This window comes from Oncorhynchus keta, chromosome 14, assembly GCF_023373465.1.
Source record: "Oncorhynchus keta strain PuntledgeMale-10-30-2019 chromosome 14, Oket_V2, whole genome shotgun sequence".
Taxonomy (NCBI): Eukaryota; Metazoa; Chordata; class Actinopteri; order Salmoniformes; family Salmonidae; genus Oncorhynchus; species Oncorhynchus keta.
The window spans coordinates 58,117,567-58,135,014 of NC_068434.1; the positions used below are offsets into that span (position 1 = coordinate 58,117,567).

The 17,448-nt window shown below is 40.4% G+C and overlaps 1 protein-coding gene across 1 annotated transcript; it reads right to left on the minus strand.

Moving 5' to 3' along the window:
- Nucleotides 1-1,590: 1,590 nt before the first annotated feature.
- Nucleotides 1,591-15,888, minus strand: LOC118393677 (lysosomal acid phosphatase-like). The gene is made up of 11 exons (XM_035786635.2): nucleotides 15,674-15,888; nucleotides 15,042-15,137; nucleotides 14,334-14,420; nucleotides 13,917-14,069; nucleotides 13,678-13,776; nucleotides 12,567-12,656; nucleotides 11,727-11,859; nucleotides 8,404-8,492; nucleotides 7,893-7,999; nucleotides 7,558-7,733; nucleotides 1,591-2,801 (listed from the first exon to the last, which is right to left on the minus strand). The coding sequence occupies exons 1-11, from the start codon at nucleotides 15,758-15,760 to the stop codon at nucleotides 2,671-2,673; spliced, it is 1,248 nt and encodes a 415-aa protein (XP_035642528.2). The 5' UTR covers nucleotides 15,761-15,888; the 3' UTR covers nucleotides 1,591-2,670.
- Nucleotides 15,889-17,448: the final 1,560 nt, after the last annotated feature.

A 17,448-nucleotide genomic window follows, 5' to 3' on the forward strand; every position in this document is an offset into this window, starting at 1 on the left:
TAAATCTGCCACTTCCCTTGCGCCAGAGCCGACTATATGGACAGGGCCTGGCCCGCCCTACCGTACCTCCTTGCCAGTCCAATATCAAGATTTCAATATTTTATTTATTTGACCGAGATGCGCAATGACAGGAAGACGTATTAATTTCAGTTAAAGCATTCATGCGACCGACACAGCGGCCCTCTGTCTCAGTATATGAAGACCATGTATTAAATGCTGTCTGAACCAAAAGAGTATGGCATGTCATACTATTTCTGTCCAGGCAGTATCATATACATATAGAGAGGCACTGTTTTGTTTGCACGGATGCTTTCGCTGGTGATAGTTTCAGCAGAGAGGAAGAGGCTACGCGAGAGGGCTCACTCTCTGCAAAATCTGTCCAGTATAAGCCCAATGCGTTTCTATAGGAATAATATGCAGACCTACCCTACCCCTGTATATTCCCTTGCGTATCGGAACAAGTACTAGCCCAAATCATTTTAAGAATGGAACTTAATCAAATAAAAAAAAGTGCAATAAGACTATTGATAAAAATATACTCAAAATGCAGTTTAAGCAATCCAAACATCAACAGTGACTCAAATAAAGCCTTGCGAATTCCCAGCGCATAAAATGCTTACAACTCATTTCCAGCATATCAGGACATAAAAGCATTAATGTTAAACAGCATTGCAAGCGTAAAGGCAAACAATCTCAAAGTATTGTTGCAATAATTCAAGCACTATGGTGAAACCAATTATCTATGACTGTTAGCACAACATATTACAGGTCAGAATTACTCTCCAGTCTGTCAATACACATAAATGATGTACAGCTCGACTGCAGCGATGTTTTAAAATTGAGACATGATTTGGACCCCATGATGTATGCAAAAATCAGTTGGACAACTTTAACCAGACATCTGGTTCAACAATAGGCACCATTATAATTAGTAATTGCCCATGAAAACACAATGGGATGAACACATGCAAATGAAACTACAGCCAGCGCTAAGCGATTAACCGACATGTTGGTTATTTTTAACTAATTGATCTCGGTTCAATTGTGCTTTTTCCCCCGAGCTCAATATGCACATTGCGCCGTTTCTCGGGTGATAAAACCAACTTCTCTGGTCTGTGTTTCTTTTACACCAGCTGCATTAAGTTAGTGTGGGGAAGACATGGAGAGAGAGAGAAGACAGAAGAATGGGCTCTCGAAAGGGATAGCGAGCAGTTGCTTCAAGGTATCTCTACATGAAAATAGATCTAAGTGATTAATAGTTGGTATTCAGTCATAAAAGTATACCTTTAAATTTACTTAACTACTAAAAGTGATTGTCAGACAGCATAGGCAGCAGCTCTATAGAAATGAAAGTCAAATAAAATAGATGTATTTTATTTATTATAGTATAATTATAGAATGCATGATGGTTAATAAGTGATAAGCAGTAATCTACAGTCCCTACCAACAGTGTGGACTTTTGTTTTATTTTGTATAGAGCTGAGATGACAGAACTAAATAGTCAAATAAAATCTAATGTAATATATAAAACTGAAATATTTTATAGTAAAGTCATGTAAATAAATGTCTAATAAGCAGTCACTACAAACATTGGACTTTTAGTAATTGTTTATTTAGCGTTACAGCATTCAACCCACAAGGCATTTAAGGTTTTAAAAAATACAACCAAAACGACCTCAAAAAGCACTAATCGCTCAGCACTAATTACAGCTGGCAGCTGCTTGAAATACTCTTGACTTGTTTGATGGAGAGCCTCAGTTTGTGAACTCTGCACTCTAATTTAGAAAGGTATATTACTGTAATAATTACAATGTAGTTATTTATTTTAACTTGTTTTGTGTGTGTGGAGGGGGGGGGGGGTGAAAACTGATGTAGATTCAAAAGTAATCACTTGTGCTTAAACTAAACAACCTCAGAGGCAGTTTTAAAAGAGCAGAACGAGGGCAGTGACAGATACATGTAGCACTTTCAGCAAATACATGAATTGCTGTGCCTTAAATGGCATCTAACAGCCCAAGGCACAAAGCATGACAGGCTTGTTAGTAGGTTCCTCTGACATATAGAGCAAAGCCTTCACCAAGAGTACCGTGATGTGAAGGCTTCTCCAAGTACCATGACAGTCACCACCAGGGGAAATAAATAGCATTCTTTATGAAATTACTTGCTAGAAGAATGCTCAGTACAGTGTTGGACAAAATATGTTCTTTGGAGAGAATGAAGCACAAGCAGTCCTCAGGTTCAGTGTCACAATGATCATTATTCTTCAAGGGGAGAATCAAACAAGCATGAAGCATCCAGTGGTCCACATTTTGTAAGAACGCTGGATAGGTGACTTGGACCCGTGAGTAAAATGAGTACAAGTAGTATTTGAAAACATTAAAAAGGCAGTTTTCCAAATCCAGTAGCCAACTTCATTTACAAGCTTAGGAATACTTACCATGACAACAGATGACTAGAGGACTAGATCATCTTTGTCCTCTCAAGTAAGTTTCTGTGCATTTTTGGTAAAAGGCCACAGTCCACTTTGAAGGAAATATTTAAAAAATAAAAGTTGCACTAAAAGCAGTCCAGTGTTCCTTTTTCCTGCATCCCCACCAGAGGGCAGAACTGAGGCATTCAAACATCTTCACTATCCCATGAATCCTGCCTATGGTGGAGTTTGAACGTTTGTCAAGACTCAATCTCAGTGTGAATCTGACTGTATCCGTTGGAGGGATCACGTTGCCGACAAAGCACAGCGAGCAGGAGGACGATAAGGAGGAAGAGCAAACAGCCACAAACTGCTAGTCCGATGACCACCTCTGATGAGACCAGAGAAGACAGTAGATATGACAAACACACAATATTAGTCGTTCCATGTCATTTCAGCAAACAATGACACCAAACATCTCAAAGTGTTCTGAATTAGTTCCTGCAGCTAGAAACATAAGCATTCCTGCAACTTTATTTTGTTGAAATATAATTTCTCTGAATTTTTTTAATAGAATTCATATATTTAATAAATATATTGTCCAAATGTCCTCCTTTTTCCTAATTTCTAGGTGGTGGCTCAGCTTTAACATTGTAGATAGTTTGTAGCTTCCATCAATGTAATTGTCTGCATCATTTCCAATCCCCCATATATTATTTTTTAGGGGTAAAAAAATAAAATAACATGCATACATTTGTTCAAAAGTTGAGTCACTTAGAATTGTCCTTGTTTTAGAAAGAAAATACATTTTTGTTGGTCCATTAAAATATCAAACTGTTCAGAAACAAAATGTAGACATTGTTAATGTTGTAAATTACTAGTGTAGCTGAAAACAGCTTATTTATAATAGAATTTTTCCAATGGCAAATTATCCGCAACCATCACTCCTGTGTTCCAATGGTACGTTGTGTTAGCTAATCAAAGTTTATCATTTCAAATTGATCATTTGAAAACCTTTTTGCAATTATGTTAGCACAGCTGAAAACTGTTGTCCTGATTTAAATAATAATATAACTGGCCTTCTTTAGACTAGTTGAGTATCTGGAGCATCAGCATTTGTGGGTTCGATTACAGGCTCAAAATGGCCAGAAACAAAGACCTTTCTTCTGACACTCGTCAGTCTATTCTTGTTCTGAGAAATGAAGGCTATTCCAAGCAAGAAATTGCCAAGAAACTGAAGATCTCGTAAAACGCTGTGTACTACTCCCTTCACAGAACATTGCAAACTGGCTCCAACCAGAATAGAAAGAGGAGTGGGAGGCCCCAGTGCACAACTGAGCAAGAGCACAAGTACATTAGTGTCTAGTTTGAGAAACAGATGCCTCACAAGTCCTCAACTGGCTGCTTCATTAAATAGTACCCGCAAAACACCAGTCTCAACGTCAACAGTGAAGAGGCGACTGACCGACGCAGAGTTGCAAAGAAAAAGCCATCTCTCAGACTGGCCCCAAAAAATAAAATTGTAAGATGGGCAGAACAGACAGTGGAAGCTTAGAAAAAAAGTGTTATTGACAGAAATCTAAGTTGAGGTGTTTGGATCACAAAGAAGAATATTCGTGAGGTGCAGAAAAAAAATTATGATGCTAAAGGAATGCTTGACGCCATCTGTCAAGCATGGTTGAGGCAATGTGATGGTCTGGGGGTGCTTTGGTGGTGGTAAAGTGGGGGATTTTGTACAGGGTAAAAGGGATCTTGAAGAAGGAAGGCTATCACTCCATTTTGCAACGCCATGCCATACCCTGTGGACGGTGTTTAATTGGAGATAATATCCTCCTACAACAGGACAATGGCCCAAAGTATGGCTCCAAACTATACAACAACTATTTAGGGAAGAAGCAGTCAGCTGGTATTCCGTCTATAATGGAGTGGCCAGCAGTCCCCAGATCTCAACCCTATTGAGCTGTTGTGGGGGCAGCTTGACCGTATGGTACGTAAGAAGTGCCCATCAAGCCCATTCAGCTTGTGGGAGGTGCTTCAGGAAGCATGGGGCGAAATCTCTTCAGACTACCTCAACAAATTGACAACTAGAATGCCAAAGATCTGCAAGGCTATAACTGCTGTAAATGGAGGATTCTTTGACGAAGCCAAAGTTTGAAGGACACAATTACTATTTCTATTAAAAAACATAATTTCCTATTTATTTTGCAACTAATTTCATGTATGTAAGTGACCCCAAACTTTTGAACGGTAGTATATAACATTCTACTGGTTTCAATAATTTTGTCAAATAATTAAAAGTTTTAAGTCCAGTGTCATTTTGCATGTCAATTCATAAACCATGTGCCATGGAATCAGTACAGTGCCTTGCCAAATTATTAATCCCCATTGGTGTTTTTCCTTCAGGAGTCACAATTAAAGTCCACCTGTGTGCAATATATACAGTATATCACAAAATTGAGTAAACCCCTCACATTTTTGTCAATATTTGAGTATATCTTTTCATGTGACAACACTGAAGAAATTACACTTTGCTACAATGTAAAGTAGTGAGTGTACAGCTTGTATAACAGTGTAACTTTGCTGTCCCCTCAAAATAACTCAACACAGCCATTAATGTCTAAACCGCTGTCAACAAAAGTGAGTACACCCCTAAGTGAAAATGTCCAAACTGGGCATACACACACAACTGTTCTGAAAAGGCCCCAGAGTCTGCAACACCACTAAGCAAGGGGCACCACCAATCAAGCGGCACCATGAAAACCAAGGAGCTCTCCAAACAGAAGGAGGGTTTTAATCATAGAGGAAACAAAGAGACCAAAAATAAGCCTGAAGGAGCTGCAATGCTCCACAGCGGACATTAGAGTACCTGTGTGCATAGGATCACTTTAAGCCGTACACTCCGCTGGGCTTTAATGAAGAGTGGCCAGAAAAAAAGCCATTGTTCAAAGAAAAAAATAAGCAAACACATTTGGTGTTCGCCAAAAGGCATGTGGGAGACTCCCCAAACATGTGAAATAAGGTACTCTGGTCAGATGAGACTAAAATGTATATTTTTTGGCCATCAAGGAAAACACTATGTCTGGCGCAAACCCAACACCCCTCATCACCCCGAGAACAACATCCCCACAGTGAAGCATGGTGGTGGTAGCATCATGCTGTGGGGATGTTTATCCATCAGCAGGGACTGGGAAACTGGTCAGATTTCAAGGAATGATGGACGGCACTAAATACAGGGAAATTCTTGAGGGAAACCTTTTTCAGTCTTCCAGAGATTTGAGACCGAGATTCACCTTCCAGCGGGACAATGACCCTAAGCATACTGCTAAAGCAACACTTGAGTGGTTTAAGCGGAAACATTTCAATGTCTTGGAATGGCCTAGTTAAAGCCCAGACCTCAATCCAATTGAGAATCTGTAGTATGACAAAGATGGCTGAACATCAGCAGAAACCATCCAACTTGAAGGAGCTGGAGCAGTTTTGCCTTGAAGAATGGGCAAAAATCCCAGTGGCTGGATGTGCCAAGCTTAGAGACATACCACAACAGACTTGCAGCTGTAATTGCTGCAAAAGTTGGCTTTCAAGTTCTGTTTTTTTGTCCTAATTCTTGTTCGTTTCACAATAAAAAATATTTAACGTCTTCAAAGTAGTAGGCATGTTGTGTAAATCAATTGAAACAAACACCCCCAAAAATCAATTTTAATTCTAGGTTGTAAGGCAACAAAATAGGAAAAATGCCAAAGGGGGTGAATACTTTCACAAGCCACTGTACATAAAAAAATCTCTCAACTATTTAGCAATTTATATGGCATATCTGTATTTTTGTATTATTTGTTCTCTTTTCAGGGTGATTAAACTGAAATGGCAGCTTTCTAAGGTTGGTAAAAAAATAAAATAAAAACATTTGAGATTATTTTGTTTTCAAATAACCGAAAGTGAGCGGTTATAATCTGAATAAAGGGAAAACAGGCCATTCTTGAACATGGGGTGAGACAATCACTAATTTGCTAGAGAACCAGTTTGAATTTAAGAATACCTTTTGTATGACTGATGCCTTTAGTGAGAGGTCTAATGCTTTAATATCATTTCTGCCCTCAGAATTCATATTCTTTATATAAACAGGCCCGTTTAATGTATGTCCCATCATACATGCTGGTATTAACAGGAACTTACTGCATCTTTGAACTTGCTCTTTAAAGTTGTAATAGTAGAACGCAAAAGGTGCAATTTCGAAAATGGGTAGTGCATCATCTGTTTCTCGTGTAATGACTGACAAAAGTTAGCCATTTATAACTTGTCAGAAATGTAAAAATCAAGTAGCTCATGCCAGCTAATGTTTTTTAGCTAGGTTTTTTAACGCATAGATTTTGTAATGTTTGAGTCACTCAAATATCCCATGAATACACATGGCAAACCTGAAATGTTCTCTCCACCAACAAGAGGGGTGTGAACAGAGTGTCATGAACCGTGCTTAAGCAGATAGATATAGTCGAGGTGTGCGCAGAGGGGAGGTGCAATTTAATTAGGCTAATTTCTCAGAGATCAAATGATATTTCAACCAAATAATGTTGAGTGAATGCTTATCATTTCCATTTCTAACTACAGAAACCATTTCAGAACAATCAGAGACAGTGGGTGTCGAAATTGTTAATTTCAAGGGATACTTTGAGATTTTGTCCCTTTATCTATTTCCCCAGAGTCAGATGAACTCGTGGATACAATTGTGTGTCTAGTATGAAGGAAGTAGGAGGTAGTTTTGCAATCCAATGCTAACTAGCGTTAGTGCAATGACTGGAAGTCTATGGGTAACGCTAAGTGAGCAACTTTCTTCAAACTGCACACAGAGACATAAAAATGGTCTTCTGTAGCTCAGTTGGTAGAGCATGGCGCTTGTAACGCCAGGGTAGTGGGTTCGATTCCCGGGACCACCCATACGTAGAATGTATGCACACATGACTGTAAGTCGCTTTGGATAAAAGCGTCTGCTAAATGGCATATATTATTATATTATTATATTATAAAAATTGTATCCACAAGTTAATCTTACACTGGGGAAGTAGATAAACGGCTTCTGACAAAATCCTGAAGTATTCCTTTAAAGTGTTCTACATTCTATGGCTTCAAGGCTCTTGATCAAACGGCCATCATACCTTTATCCTTTCTAGGAGACTCCACCATGCACTCCTTGCCCCAATCCTCTGGGATGGATGGTTTGGTGAGGCGCACAAAGTCCTCCAGGGGGCAGAAGAGGTCACAGCTAGGTACAGCCAGTTGGTAAGGTGCTCTTCTGGTGTCATTGCGGTAAAACATGGCCACTGTGAATGATCTAAAGAGGAGTTAAACTTTCTATATCAGACGGACAGCAGATCTCAAAATCGGATATATATTTATTTTGACTGAATCTATCTTATTTGAGATAATACAGTATAACCACATAAAGCTTGGAATAGCTATTTGGGTCTTATTCCATCACAGTACAACCTACCCGTTGTCTTCCTGATAGAGTTCAAATATGTGGCAGGAGGCATAGGGTGGCTGCTTTCCATTGAAGATACTCAAACTCGACTGCAAAGCCACAATGGTGGTGTCATGCTGAAAAGTAACACAAGACTCAAGCATTGGATTAGGGATAGGCAACTTTGATGGGGGCCATACACACACATATAATAACAACAAAAATCATGAGGGGCCACAGTGGCTCATCAGTATGAGTACCTACATTTACACAGCCCCCCCCCTCAGCTGACAGCTGATGCACAACCAAATTTCAAAAGTCCACCATGTGTATTTTATTATTCTAACTCTAAACAGTAAGTTGAGACCCCGATTGAGTTCTCCTCCCCCAAAATTGAAATTGATCCGCGGGCCTACAAAACAGGGGCCACCGGCTGCATGAGCCACCAGTTACCCGTCCCTGCATTAGATGAACAATTTCCAGCAAACAGGCTAAAGCATCCACATAAAAAGGAGATCATGCACAAGATTTAAAAGCTTACCGCAGAGAGCATCATCATCTTCAGACGGCGATTAGAGTCGGGAAGTGCAGACTCTGAGATGTTATTTACAATGCTACCCAATAGGACACCTATTTGATGGGAGTAGTAAAAGCATATATTTGTAAGTCGCTCTGGATAAGAGCGTCTGCTAAATGACTTAAATGTAATGTAAATGTAAATATAAGTGAGCAGTTATCTAGACAATGAGAAGATTTACCATCTCTTATCTCATTCCTTCAGTGCTATTGGCATTACATAAAACATCAGCTGACATCAAATGGTGGGTGTGGGGTTACTCTTATCTCGATGATGTGCAAAGTAGTTTAACCGTTTGGCTTAGTATGCTCAACTCAAATATGTATGAGTGCATATTCAAATCTCTAGTCTCTCTTCCATATATTTGATGGCCAAATGAATAATTGCAATAGCTAAACGGAGTGGCTGCCCATCCAACTTTTATGGACCCCTCTTCCTGACAGATAAAGGTCCCGAAGCGTCTGCGCATGTGCAGTACCCTCAACTTTACGCACAGTCTGTGCTCTACCCGTAGAGAACAGGCTACTCTGGCAAATGGTGCTTGTTACTAAAGTAAAATCAAAGCTGAATCAATGTCTGCAAGAGCACAGAATTATAGTCTTCTACATAATTTAATACTATTGTTTTGAAGTTATTGTAAGACAACACAACCTTATTTATTTTGTGATTTTAGGATGATTGTGCAAATGGTCACATTTCTCTCATGTGGCCAAGGATTTGTGTGAAGGCATTTTCTGTTAAACCTTACTAATGCTTTTGTACTAAAATAACTGTCTTTAAGCCTAGGCATTGTGCTTGAGTTCATTTCTTTAAACTCATAAGATAGAAAAGCGTGTGCGCATTAATAGAGGCCTGTTCTAACTGTTCTGTGTGTGTAGAATGACCCCATGATGTCTGGGCACTCAGCCAAGAATTGACAGAAACGGACTGGTTCTTCTTAAGTTAGCTGGAGACAGTAAAGGTTATATCCTGCACACCAACGATAAAGCTATTCGGTTTGGAGCCTGTTTCTGGGCGAAATATTAAATGTTTTGCGTGTGTGTGTGTGTGTGACCAGTAAAACCATACATAATCTGGTCCGTCAGTTAAAGGCACTTGCTTTCCCAAAATGGGGGAACCGTTGAGCTACTGTTAGGAAGTAACTCCAGACATACTTCCTCTGTCATTCTGGTCCCGATTGTACTCACTCAGTTGCAACAGACGGAGGCAACCTTTTCACCCAGTTGTCTCCCTTCTTACACACACACACACACACACACACACACACACTGGCTTGCGAAAATATTCATCCCCCTTGGAATTTTTCCAATTTTGTTGCCTTACAACCTGCAATGAAAATATTTTTTTGGGGGTGGGTTGTATCAATTGATTTACACAACACGCCTACCACTTTGAAGATGCACATTTAAAAAAAAAAAATGAAACAAACTTGAGCGTGCATAACTGTTCACCCCCCCAAAGTTAAAACTTTATAGAGCCACCATTTTCAGTAATTACAGCTACGTGATTATTAGGGTTTGTCTCTATAAGCTTGGCACATCTAGCCACTGGGATTTTTGCCCATTCTTCGAAGGCGAAACTGCTCCAGCTCCTTCAAGTTGGATGGGTTCTGCTGGTGTACAGCAATCTTTGTCATACCACAGATAGTCAATTGGATTGAGGTCTAGGCTTTGACTAGGCCATTCCAAGACATTGAAATGTTTTCCCTTAAACCACTCAAGTGTTGCTTTAGCAGTATGCTTAGCGTCATTGTCCTGCTGGAAGGTGAATCTCTGTTCGGTCTCAAATCTCTGGAAGACTGAAACAGGTTTCCCTCAGGAATTTCCCTGTATTTAGTGCCATCCATCATTCCTTTAAATCTGACCAGTTTCCCAGTCCCTGCCAATGGATAAACAACCCCACAGCATGATGCTACCACCACCATGCTTCACTGTGGGGATGTTGTTCTCGGGTGATGAGGGATGTTGGATTTACGCCAGACATAGTGTTTTCCTTGATGGCCAAAAAGATCAATTTTAGTCTCATCTGACCAGAGTATCCTCTTCCACATGTTTGGGGAGTCTGCCACATGCCTTTTGGCGAACACCAAAAGTGTTTGCTTATTTTTTTCTTTTAACAATGGGCTTTTTTTCTGGTCACTCTTCATTAAAGCCCAGCTCTGCGGAGTGTAGGGCTCCAATCTCCACTGTGGAGCTTCGCAGCTCCTTCAGGGTTATATTTGGTCTCTTTGTTGCCTTTCTGATTAATGCCCTCCTTGCCTAGTCTGTGAGTTTTGGTGGGCTGCTCTCTCGAGAGGTTTGTGGTGCCGTATTCTTTCCATTTCTTAATAATGGATTTAAATGGTACTCCGTGGGTTGTTCAAAGTTTTTTATATTTTTTTTTACAACCCAACCCTGATCTGAACTTCTCCACAACTTTGTCCCTGACCTGTTTGGAGAGCTCCTTGGTCTTCATGGTGCCGCTTGATTGGTGGTGCCCCTTTCTTAGTGGTGTTGCAGACTCTGGGGCCTTTCAGAACAGGTGTATATATACACACGGAGATCATGTGACACTTAAATAAAGTCCACCTGTGTGCAACCTAACTAATTATGACATCTGAAGGTAATTGGTTGCACCAGATCTTATTTAGGGGCTTCATAGCAAAGGGGGTGAAAGGGGATGAATACCACTTTTCCATTTTTTTGTATAAAAGAAATGTCATAATATTTTTTAACAAGTCATATTTTTCATTTCACTTCACCAATTTGGACTATTTTGAAATCCAAATAAAAATCTATTTATATTACAGGTTGTAATGCAATAAAATAGGAAAAACACCAAGGGGGATGAATACTTTGCAAGGCACTGTACACAGGGTCACGTGTTTTTGCAGATGCTTGAATGGGATAACTTGACTATATAAGGCCAGGTACTCTTTGTACAGGAGGCTCTCACTCCATTTCACCTGTGTGGTACAACCAGCCTCTTATTATAATAAGTTAATAAAAGTGATATTTTGATTATTGACTTTGCCTCTCCTCATTATTAGTTAAAGGTAGTATTTCCACCACATGTCTGTTGTATTCATTCCATTTCTATGCATTTAAACGTATCCGACAGGCGAAATCCAGATAGAACTTTTGAAAAACTGGGCCCAGGTGTGGGGAAAAGGAAACCAGAGAGTTGGGACAGGACAGTTACCTACAGCTCCGCAGCCTTGGCCATCACTAAATAGCACATACAAAGGGAATGTAGATAGCTAAGCTAAAACAAGTTTCTGCCCTTCCCATTCTGACAGTTGGCATTACCTCCTTGGAGCCGGCTTTTCTCCTGATGCTTGTAGACCTCAAACATGATTTCAAAGCCAAAGTCCTTGAGCTTTCTCAGATCATCCATGATGTTAGGAGTCACCCAATCAGGAGCGGTCATGTTGTGCCTTGCCTGAAATTACATGGATGGAGAATAAAAACTAAAAGTCCAATATAATCATGACACTGCATCAAGGTGAAATTACACAACAATGTTTGTAAGATAATTACATTACATTACATTTAAGTCATTTAGCAGACGCTCTTATCCAGAGCGACTTACAATCTACATGCTGTTGTTTCTAAAGTAAAATAGCATGATATTGCTACCATTACAGTGTAGAACATCGAATAAAACAAGGTTACCATGGTAACCACCAATAAAATGAAAGTAGATATAGGCTAAATTTCTTATTGAACACATTTCTTGATATACAAATATTTGTTTGATCTGGCCGGAGACAATCTATGACCACATTGCTGCATTTGTGTCTCCCCAACCATTTCCAAATGTCTTTACATGGCAGGTTGATTTCAGCTGACCAGAGTAGACTGACATGACTTCCCGCACCTCTCAACAGTCATAAGGCTGAGTAGCCACAGCACCAGCTCACAGTTCTATTTTCACTTTCATAAACCACTGTGGTTCCTCACTAGCTAAAATTTTGCCTGTGGTAACATTTCCCATACTAACGTAAAAGTTTAACATTCACTTAATCTGCATGATTTATGGCAAACTTTATGGCATGATTTATGTCGCAAAATATATTCTACATGGATAGTAAGCAAAGTGATAAAACTAAGGAATTATAGCTATCATAGGTAATATAAGCTTCCTACCTCACAGAACAGGGTGTCATAGACACTCCAAACAGTCTCAATGTTGGTGTTCTTCAGACCAGTTCTCTCCTGTATCATCGTTATTAAGTCCTGTAAGAGCAAAGGAACAAACAATGATAATCTAGACAAGGGGCATTCAAAGTTAAGATTGATGAGCTGTGCGGAGAAGAAATTCAAAACAAGGTAGAAACAAGGTAACAGCAAACATGCCATCCCCCACAAATTATGCAGCGCCCCCTAGGCCAATCAGTGTAATTTTGTAAATGACGGATCTCTATGGCAAGACGCATTATTCACCCAAGTCTCGTCAAAATCGGGCAAGTGGTATCTGAAATATCACGTGGGTTAGCTAGACTTGTATCCCTGAGCACGTGTACGTAATTATCACTCGGAGTCAAACAGATCAAGAGATGTAAACGTGCCCATTCTAGCACCACCATGTGGCCAATATGAATGTTATTGTATATGTTGAGTCTTGACAGTGTTTGCAACATGTGTGCAAAATTGTGAAAACACAAATATCCTTGACTGATTTATATGAATTTATGTGCCAGACCACACCCATATGAATGTTTACTGGGCAATAGCGGCCATGTTGTTTTAGGTACTAGTCTGGAAAGTATTGTGTTGAGAGACCTTTGTCCATAGAGGCCACATATCATGTTTCGTGCAGATCGTCAATTGGTGACAGAATAGCGTTTTTCAAAAAAGTCTTAGTGGCAGAAAATTAATCTTGGGTCCCTGAAGCAAATTTGATCCTTGTGAGGAGAGGCAACCATGTCCATTATTTCACGACTTTAGGTCAAACGGGGATAGTAGGGACGTGGCCTTTCAAAGTTAGCATTTTCAATCACTTGTTATAGCGCCACCATCTGGCCAATCAGTTTAATTTTGTAAATGCAGATCTCTGGCAAGATGCATAATTCACAGAAGTTTCGTCAAAATCGACCCAGAGCTGCCTTTGATATTGCGTGTGACGAACAAAAATACAGATGTACTAACGGTTTGTGCCTCAAACCATAGACAGTTAACGAAAAGGTAATCCCTTTTCAAAGGAATAAGTATCTAGCCTCATTAGCCAGTCTTCGCCTTAAATTTCAGTGACACTTACTTTGTATAGAAATGTCACGTTGAGGTACTTTTCTGAGTGTTCCGTCTCATTCATAAGGATTTTATAACGAGGGCAACCCGGAATGGGAAACGACAAAAGCTGAAATAAATAAATTTTAGATGGAAACATTAGTATGGAGGTAGCCAATAACTTATTATTTAAAACAATCATATTCAGAATGTATTTTGTGGCAGCTGTTCATCTTTGGATGTAACCAAAGACCTCAGCACCCTGCTCACCCTCTCCTCAAACTGGGGTACAGTGTGAACAGGAATAGGCTGCCACTCCAGTGTTGGGTTGAAGACCTGTGATCCATTGGGAGGGTACAATCCAGCCAAGTTGGCCTCTGCACTCATCAAGGTCCGATCATAGTCTGTGCTTCTCACAGCAATCTAGACAATGAACAATAGGAGGGGTAGTGGTTATCACTTATTTTTGCAGTTGTGGCTACAGCCTAGAGCTGGCTTTACATACTTCAAGACCGAGTGCATTATAGGAAGAGAGTCCATTATTTTGACAGAGTGCACAGTTTGTTTAACATGGGCGATACACACAATACAATTTACAAATCTTTATCTTTACTTTTCTCATTGAAATGATTGTGTGACAGAGATAGTACCATCATAGTTTCAACAAGGAACTAAAATATAAATTACCTCACGTCGGTCATAGGTATCATTGAGAAAACCCTGATAGCGTTTCCGGAGCGCTTGTCCCAGCTCAAAGTGCTGCCTCATTCCTACCTATAGGGATCATAGAAAAGGTGTGCTATTAGTACAGCAAGAACCACACCCGTCAGTGCATCAGGATCCTTCTTCAACACTCATTCTAGCTTGGGGAAAAGTTAGTTTGAGGCATCATTCCACTCCTTATCAAGTTGGCAGGTAGCCTAGTGGTTGGAGTGTTGGGCCAGTAACAGAAAGGTTGCTGGATCTAATCCCCAAGCTGAAAAGGTAAAAATCGGTTGTTCTGCCCCTGAACAAGGCAGTTAACCGGTAGGCCATCAATGTAAATATGAATTTGTTCTTAATTGGGCAGCAGGGTGGTTAGAGCGTTGGGCTAGTAACTGAAAGGTTGCAAGTTCGATTCACCGAGCTGACATGGTACAAATCTGTCTTTCTGCCCCTGAACAAGGCAGTTAACCCACTGTTCCTGGGCCATCATTGAAAATAATAATTTGTTCTTAACTGTCTTGCTGAGTTAATAATAAATAAACGTTAATGGACTTGGCTAGTCAAATATAAAATATTAAAAGCTAAACATGACATTTGTATGACACTGAATACAAGTAGTGGAATGTTAGCAAAACAGGTTCTGAAATGTAGGCTAGTGTTATTCAGTCAAAATACATTTTTGGCCTTTACCTGCGAGAGTTGTCCAAAGCCCTGAGGCCAAGAGCTCTCCTGGTAGCGATCAGTAGGGTAGGCTTTGACAGGTGATCGGTCACCATGACGGTAAAGCTAGGTAAAACATGTAATAGGATACAGACATTGTTCATTGAACATTGAACATTGAAAATCTATTAAAGTCACCCAAACATGATATTCTAGGCAAGTGACAAACTGGTTGAACAGCTGGGCTGTTCCATTTCCAGCACAAGCAGCATAAAGAAGTTCAGCGAAAACCACACCACAATTAGCCTAAACTCAATAAATGTGTATTTTGTCTTGCATTAACATCGCCACACTTATTAAAGGAAACTCAACATAGTAACAATCCAGTATCGTAGTTAGTTAACGTTACGTGAAATAGTCATTGGGGTCACTAACGTTATCTTGTACAGACCTAAAACAGGCAACAGTTAATCGTTATTATCTTAAAGTTAGCAAGATACAAAGCACTAACTGTCCAGACTCGATAAGGTTTACCAGAGCCAATGCTAGCCAACAGCAGAACATGTTTTGCTAGCTAACGTTATTTCCCCTAGCTGGCGAACTTCAGCAAAGCAAGTCAACTTGCATATCAACTATATACGCTAGATAACTAGCATACTCACCACAGTTACAAATGTCAGTCTTCTGTCTCCAACAACTTTGCCTAATACAACGAACATTGTCAATAATAGCAATACAGTGGAGTTCATCTTCAACGGCTAGTCGGTTGAAAACTGTAGCTATAAAACAACCATTCAGAATAAAGAATAGAGGCACAAACAAGCAAGAGATGAACTTCTTCGGTGGGGTTTATCGGCGGTTGGCATCCAACGTTATGGTGCATTACCGCCACCTACTGTACTGGAGTGTGGGCCAGCGACAGGGAGAACCGAAATCCTACCTGCCAGCCCCGTTGCTCTTAAAAAAGATAACAAAATATTTTAGACTGCATCTAATTATGTGCCTACTCAATATACTCGTTAAACTAATTTCCTGTATTCCCTTATCCCTCATACTATATCTCATCCTCTCTCTTTCCCTCCAATAATGTTCCCACTGTATCAATACATGCTCCACTGTCTCTGTTTCCTGGAAATACTCACATTTTCCTGTTGGATGCTTTCCTATCACATGCAAGGTCTTATTCAACTGGCTGTGTCCCACCCTTAATCTTGTAAATATAGCCTCCTCTCTTCTGTCCCTTCCTGCCATTCTCCCCTGCCCAACATTCCTCTGTACTTGAAATAAATGCCTGTCATTAGTATCTCTATACTCCACTGCTCCTGCCATTTCTCCACCATCACTGTCCATATCATGCTTTTTGCCTCTGCCTTGCTCTTTGAAACTACCACATCAACATCCCCACTACTTAGTGCTTGTTTAGCCAGTACATCAACTGCCTCGTTCCCCTCCACTCCCACGAGCTGGGACCCATGTAAATATTATCTGTACACCCATTTGTTTACTCCTGCCATGGGTTTGTAGCACCTCATAAAACAGGTCGTCTGCTACGTGATATAAAGGACTGGAGACTCCTTAGCACTGCACATGAATCAGAGCAAATAACTACACTTGCTGGCTTAACTTCCTCCACCCACTGCAAGGCCAACAGTATGGCCATCACCTCTGCCAGATATACAGCCAGATGATCTGTAATACATTTCCTAACTCTCACCCCACATTCCTGCACTACAAATGCTGACCCAGTGCGTCATGTCCTTGGATCTTTGGAACCATCTGTGCAAATGGCCACAAAATTCTGATACACAGTATCCAGACATCTTTTAAACAAATCTGATGGATCAACACCCTCCCCATCTTTCCCTAGTCTCTCCAATACTGCTAAATCTACTATTGGAGGTGGGAGTAGCCATGGTGGGTTCACAGAGATAGCTACCATTGGATTAAACTCCCTTCCATACAGTCCCATCTCCTTCGCCTGGGTATTACCAACCCACCCAAAGCTCCTGTTCTGTCTTCGCTCATGTTCCCAACATGTCTGACATCCCTTTCGCAGGATGAGATACCCCATGTGCCTGTAGGCTGACCCAATAATTAATTGCCAGCTGCTGTCTCCTAATCTGCAATGGCATTTCCCCCCATCTCCACTTGTAGTGCAGCCACTGGGGACGTCCAAAACGCCCCACTACATATTCTGAGTCCTTGTCCCTGTATGACATCTAGTCTTTCCAATGATGTACGGGCTGCCAAACCATACACTATACTTCCATAGTCTATTACAGATTGGATCAATGCAACATATATGGTCTTCAATGAGGCACACCTAGCCCCCCACTCCTTCCCTGTCCGTCAGCACATCACATTTAGTATCTTCTTACACTTCCCACCACTCTCTCAATGTGTCCTGCCCAAGTCATTCTCGTATCAAAGTATACCC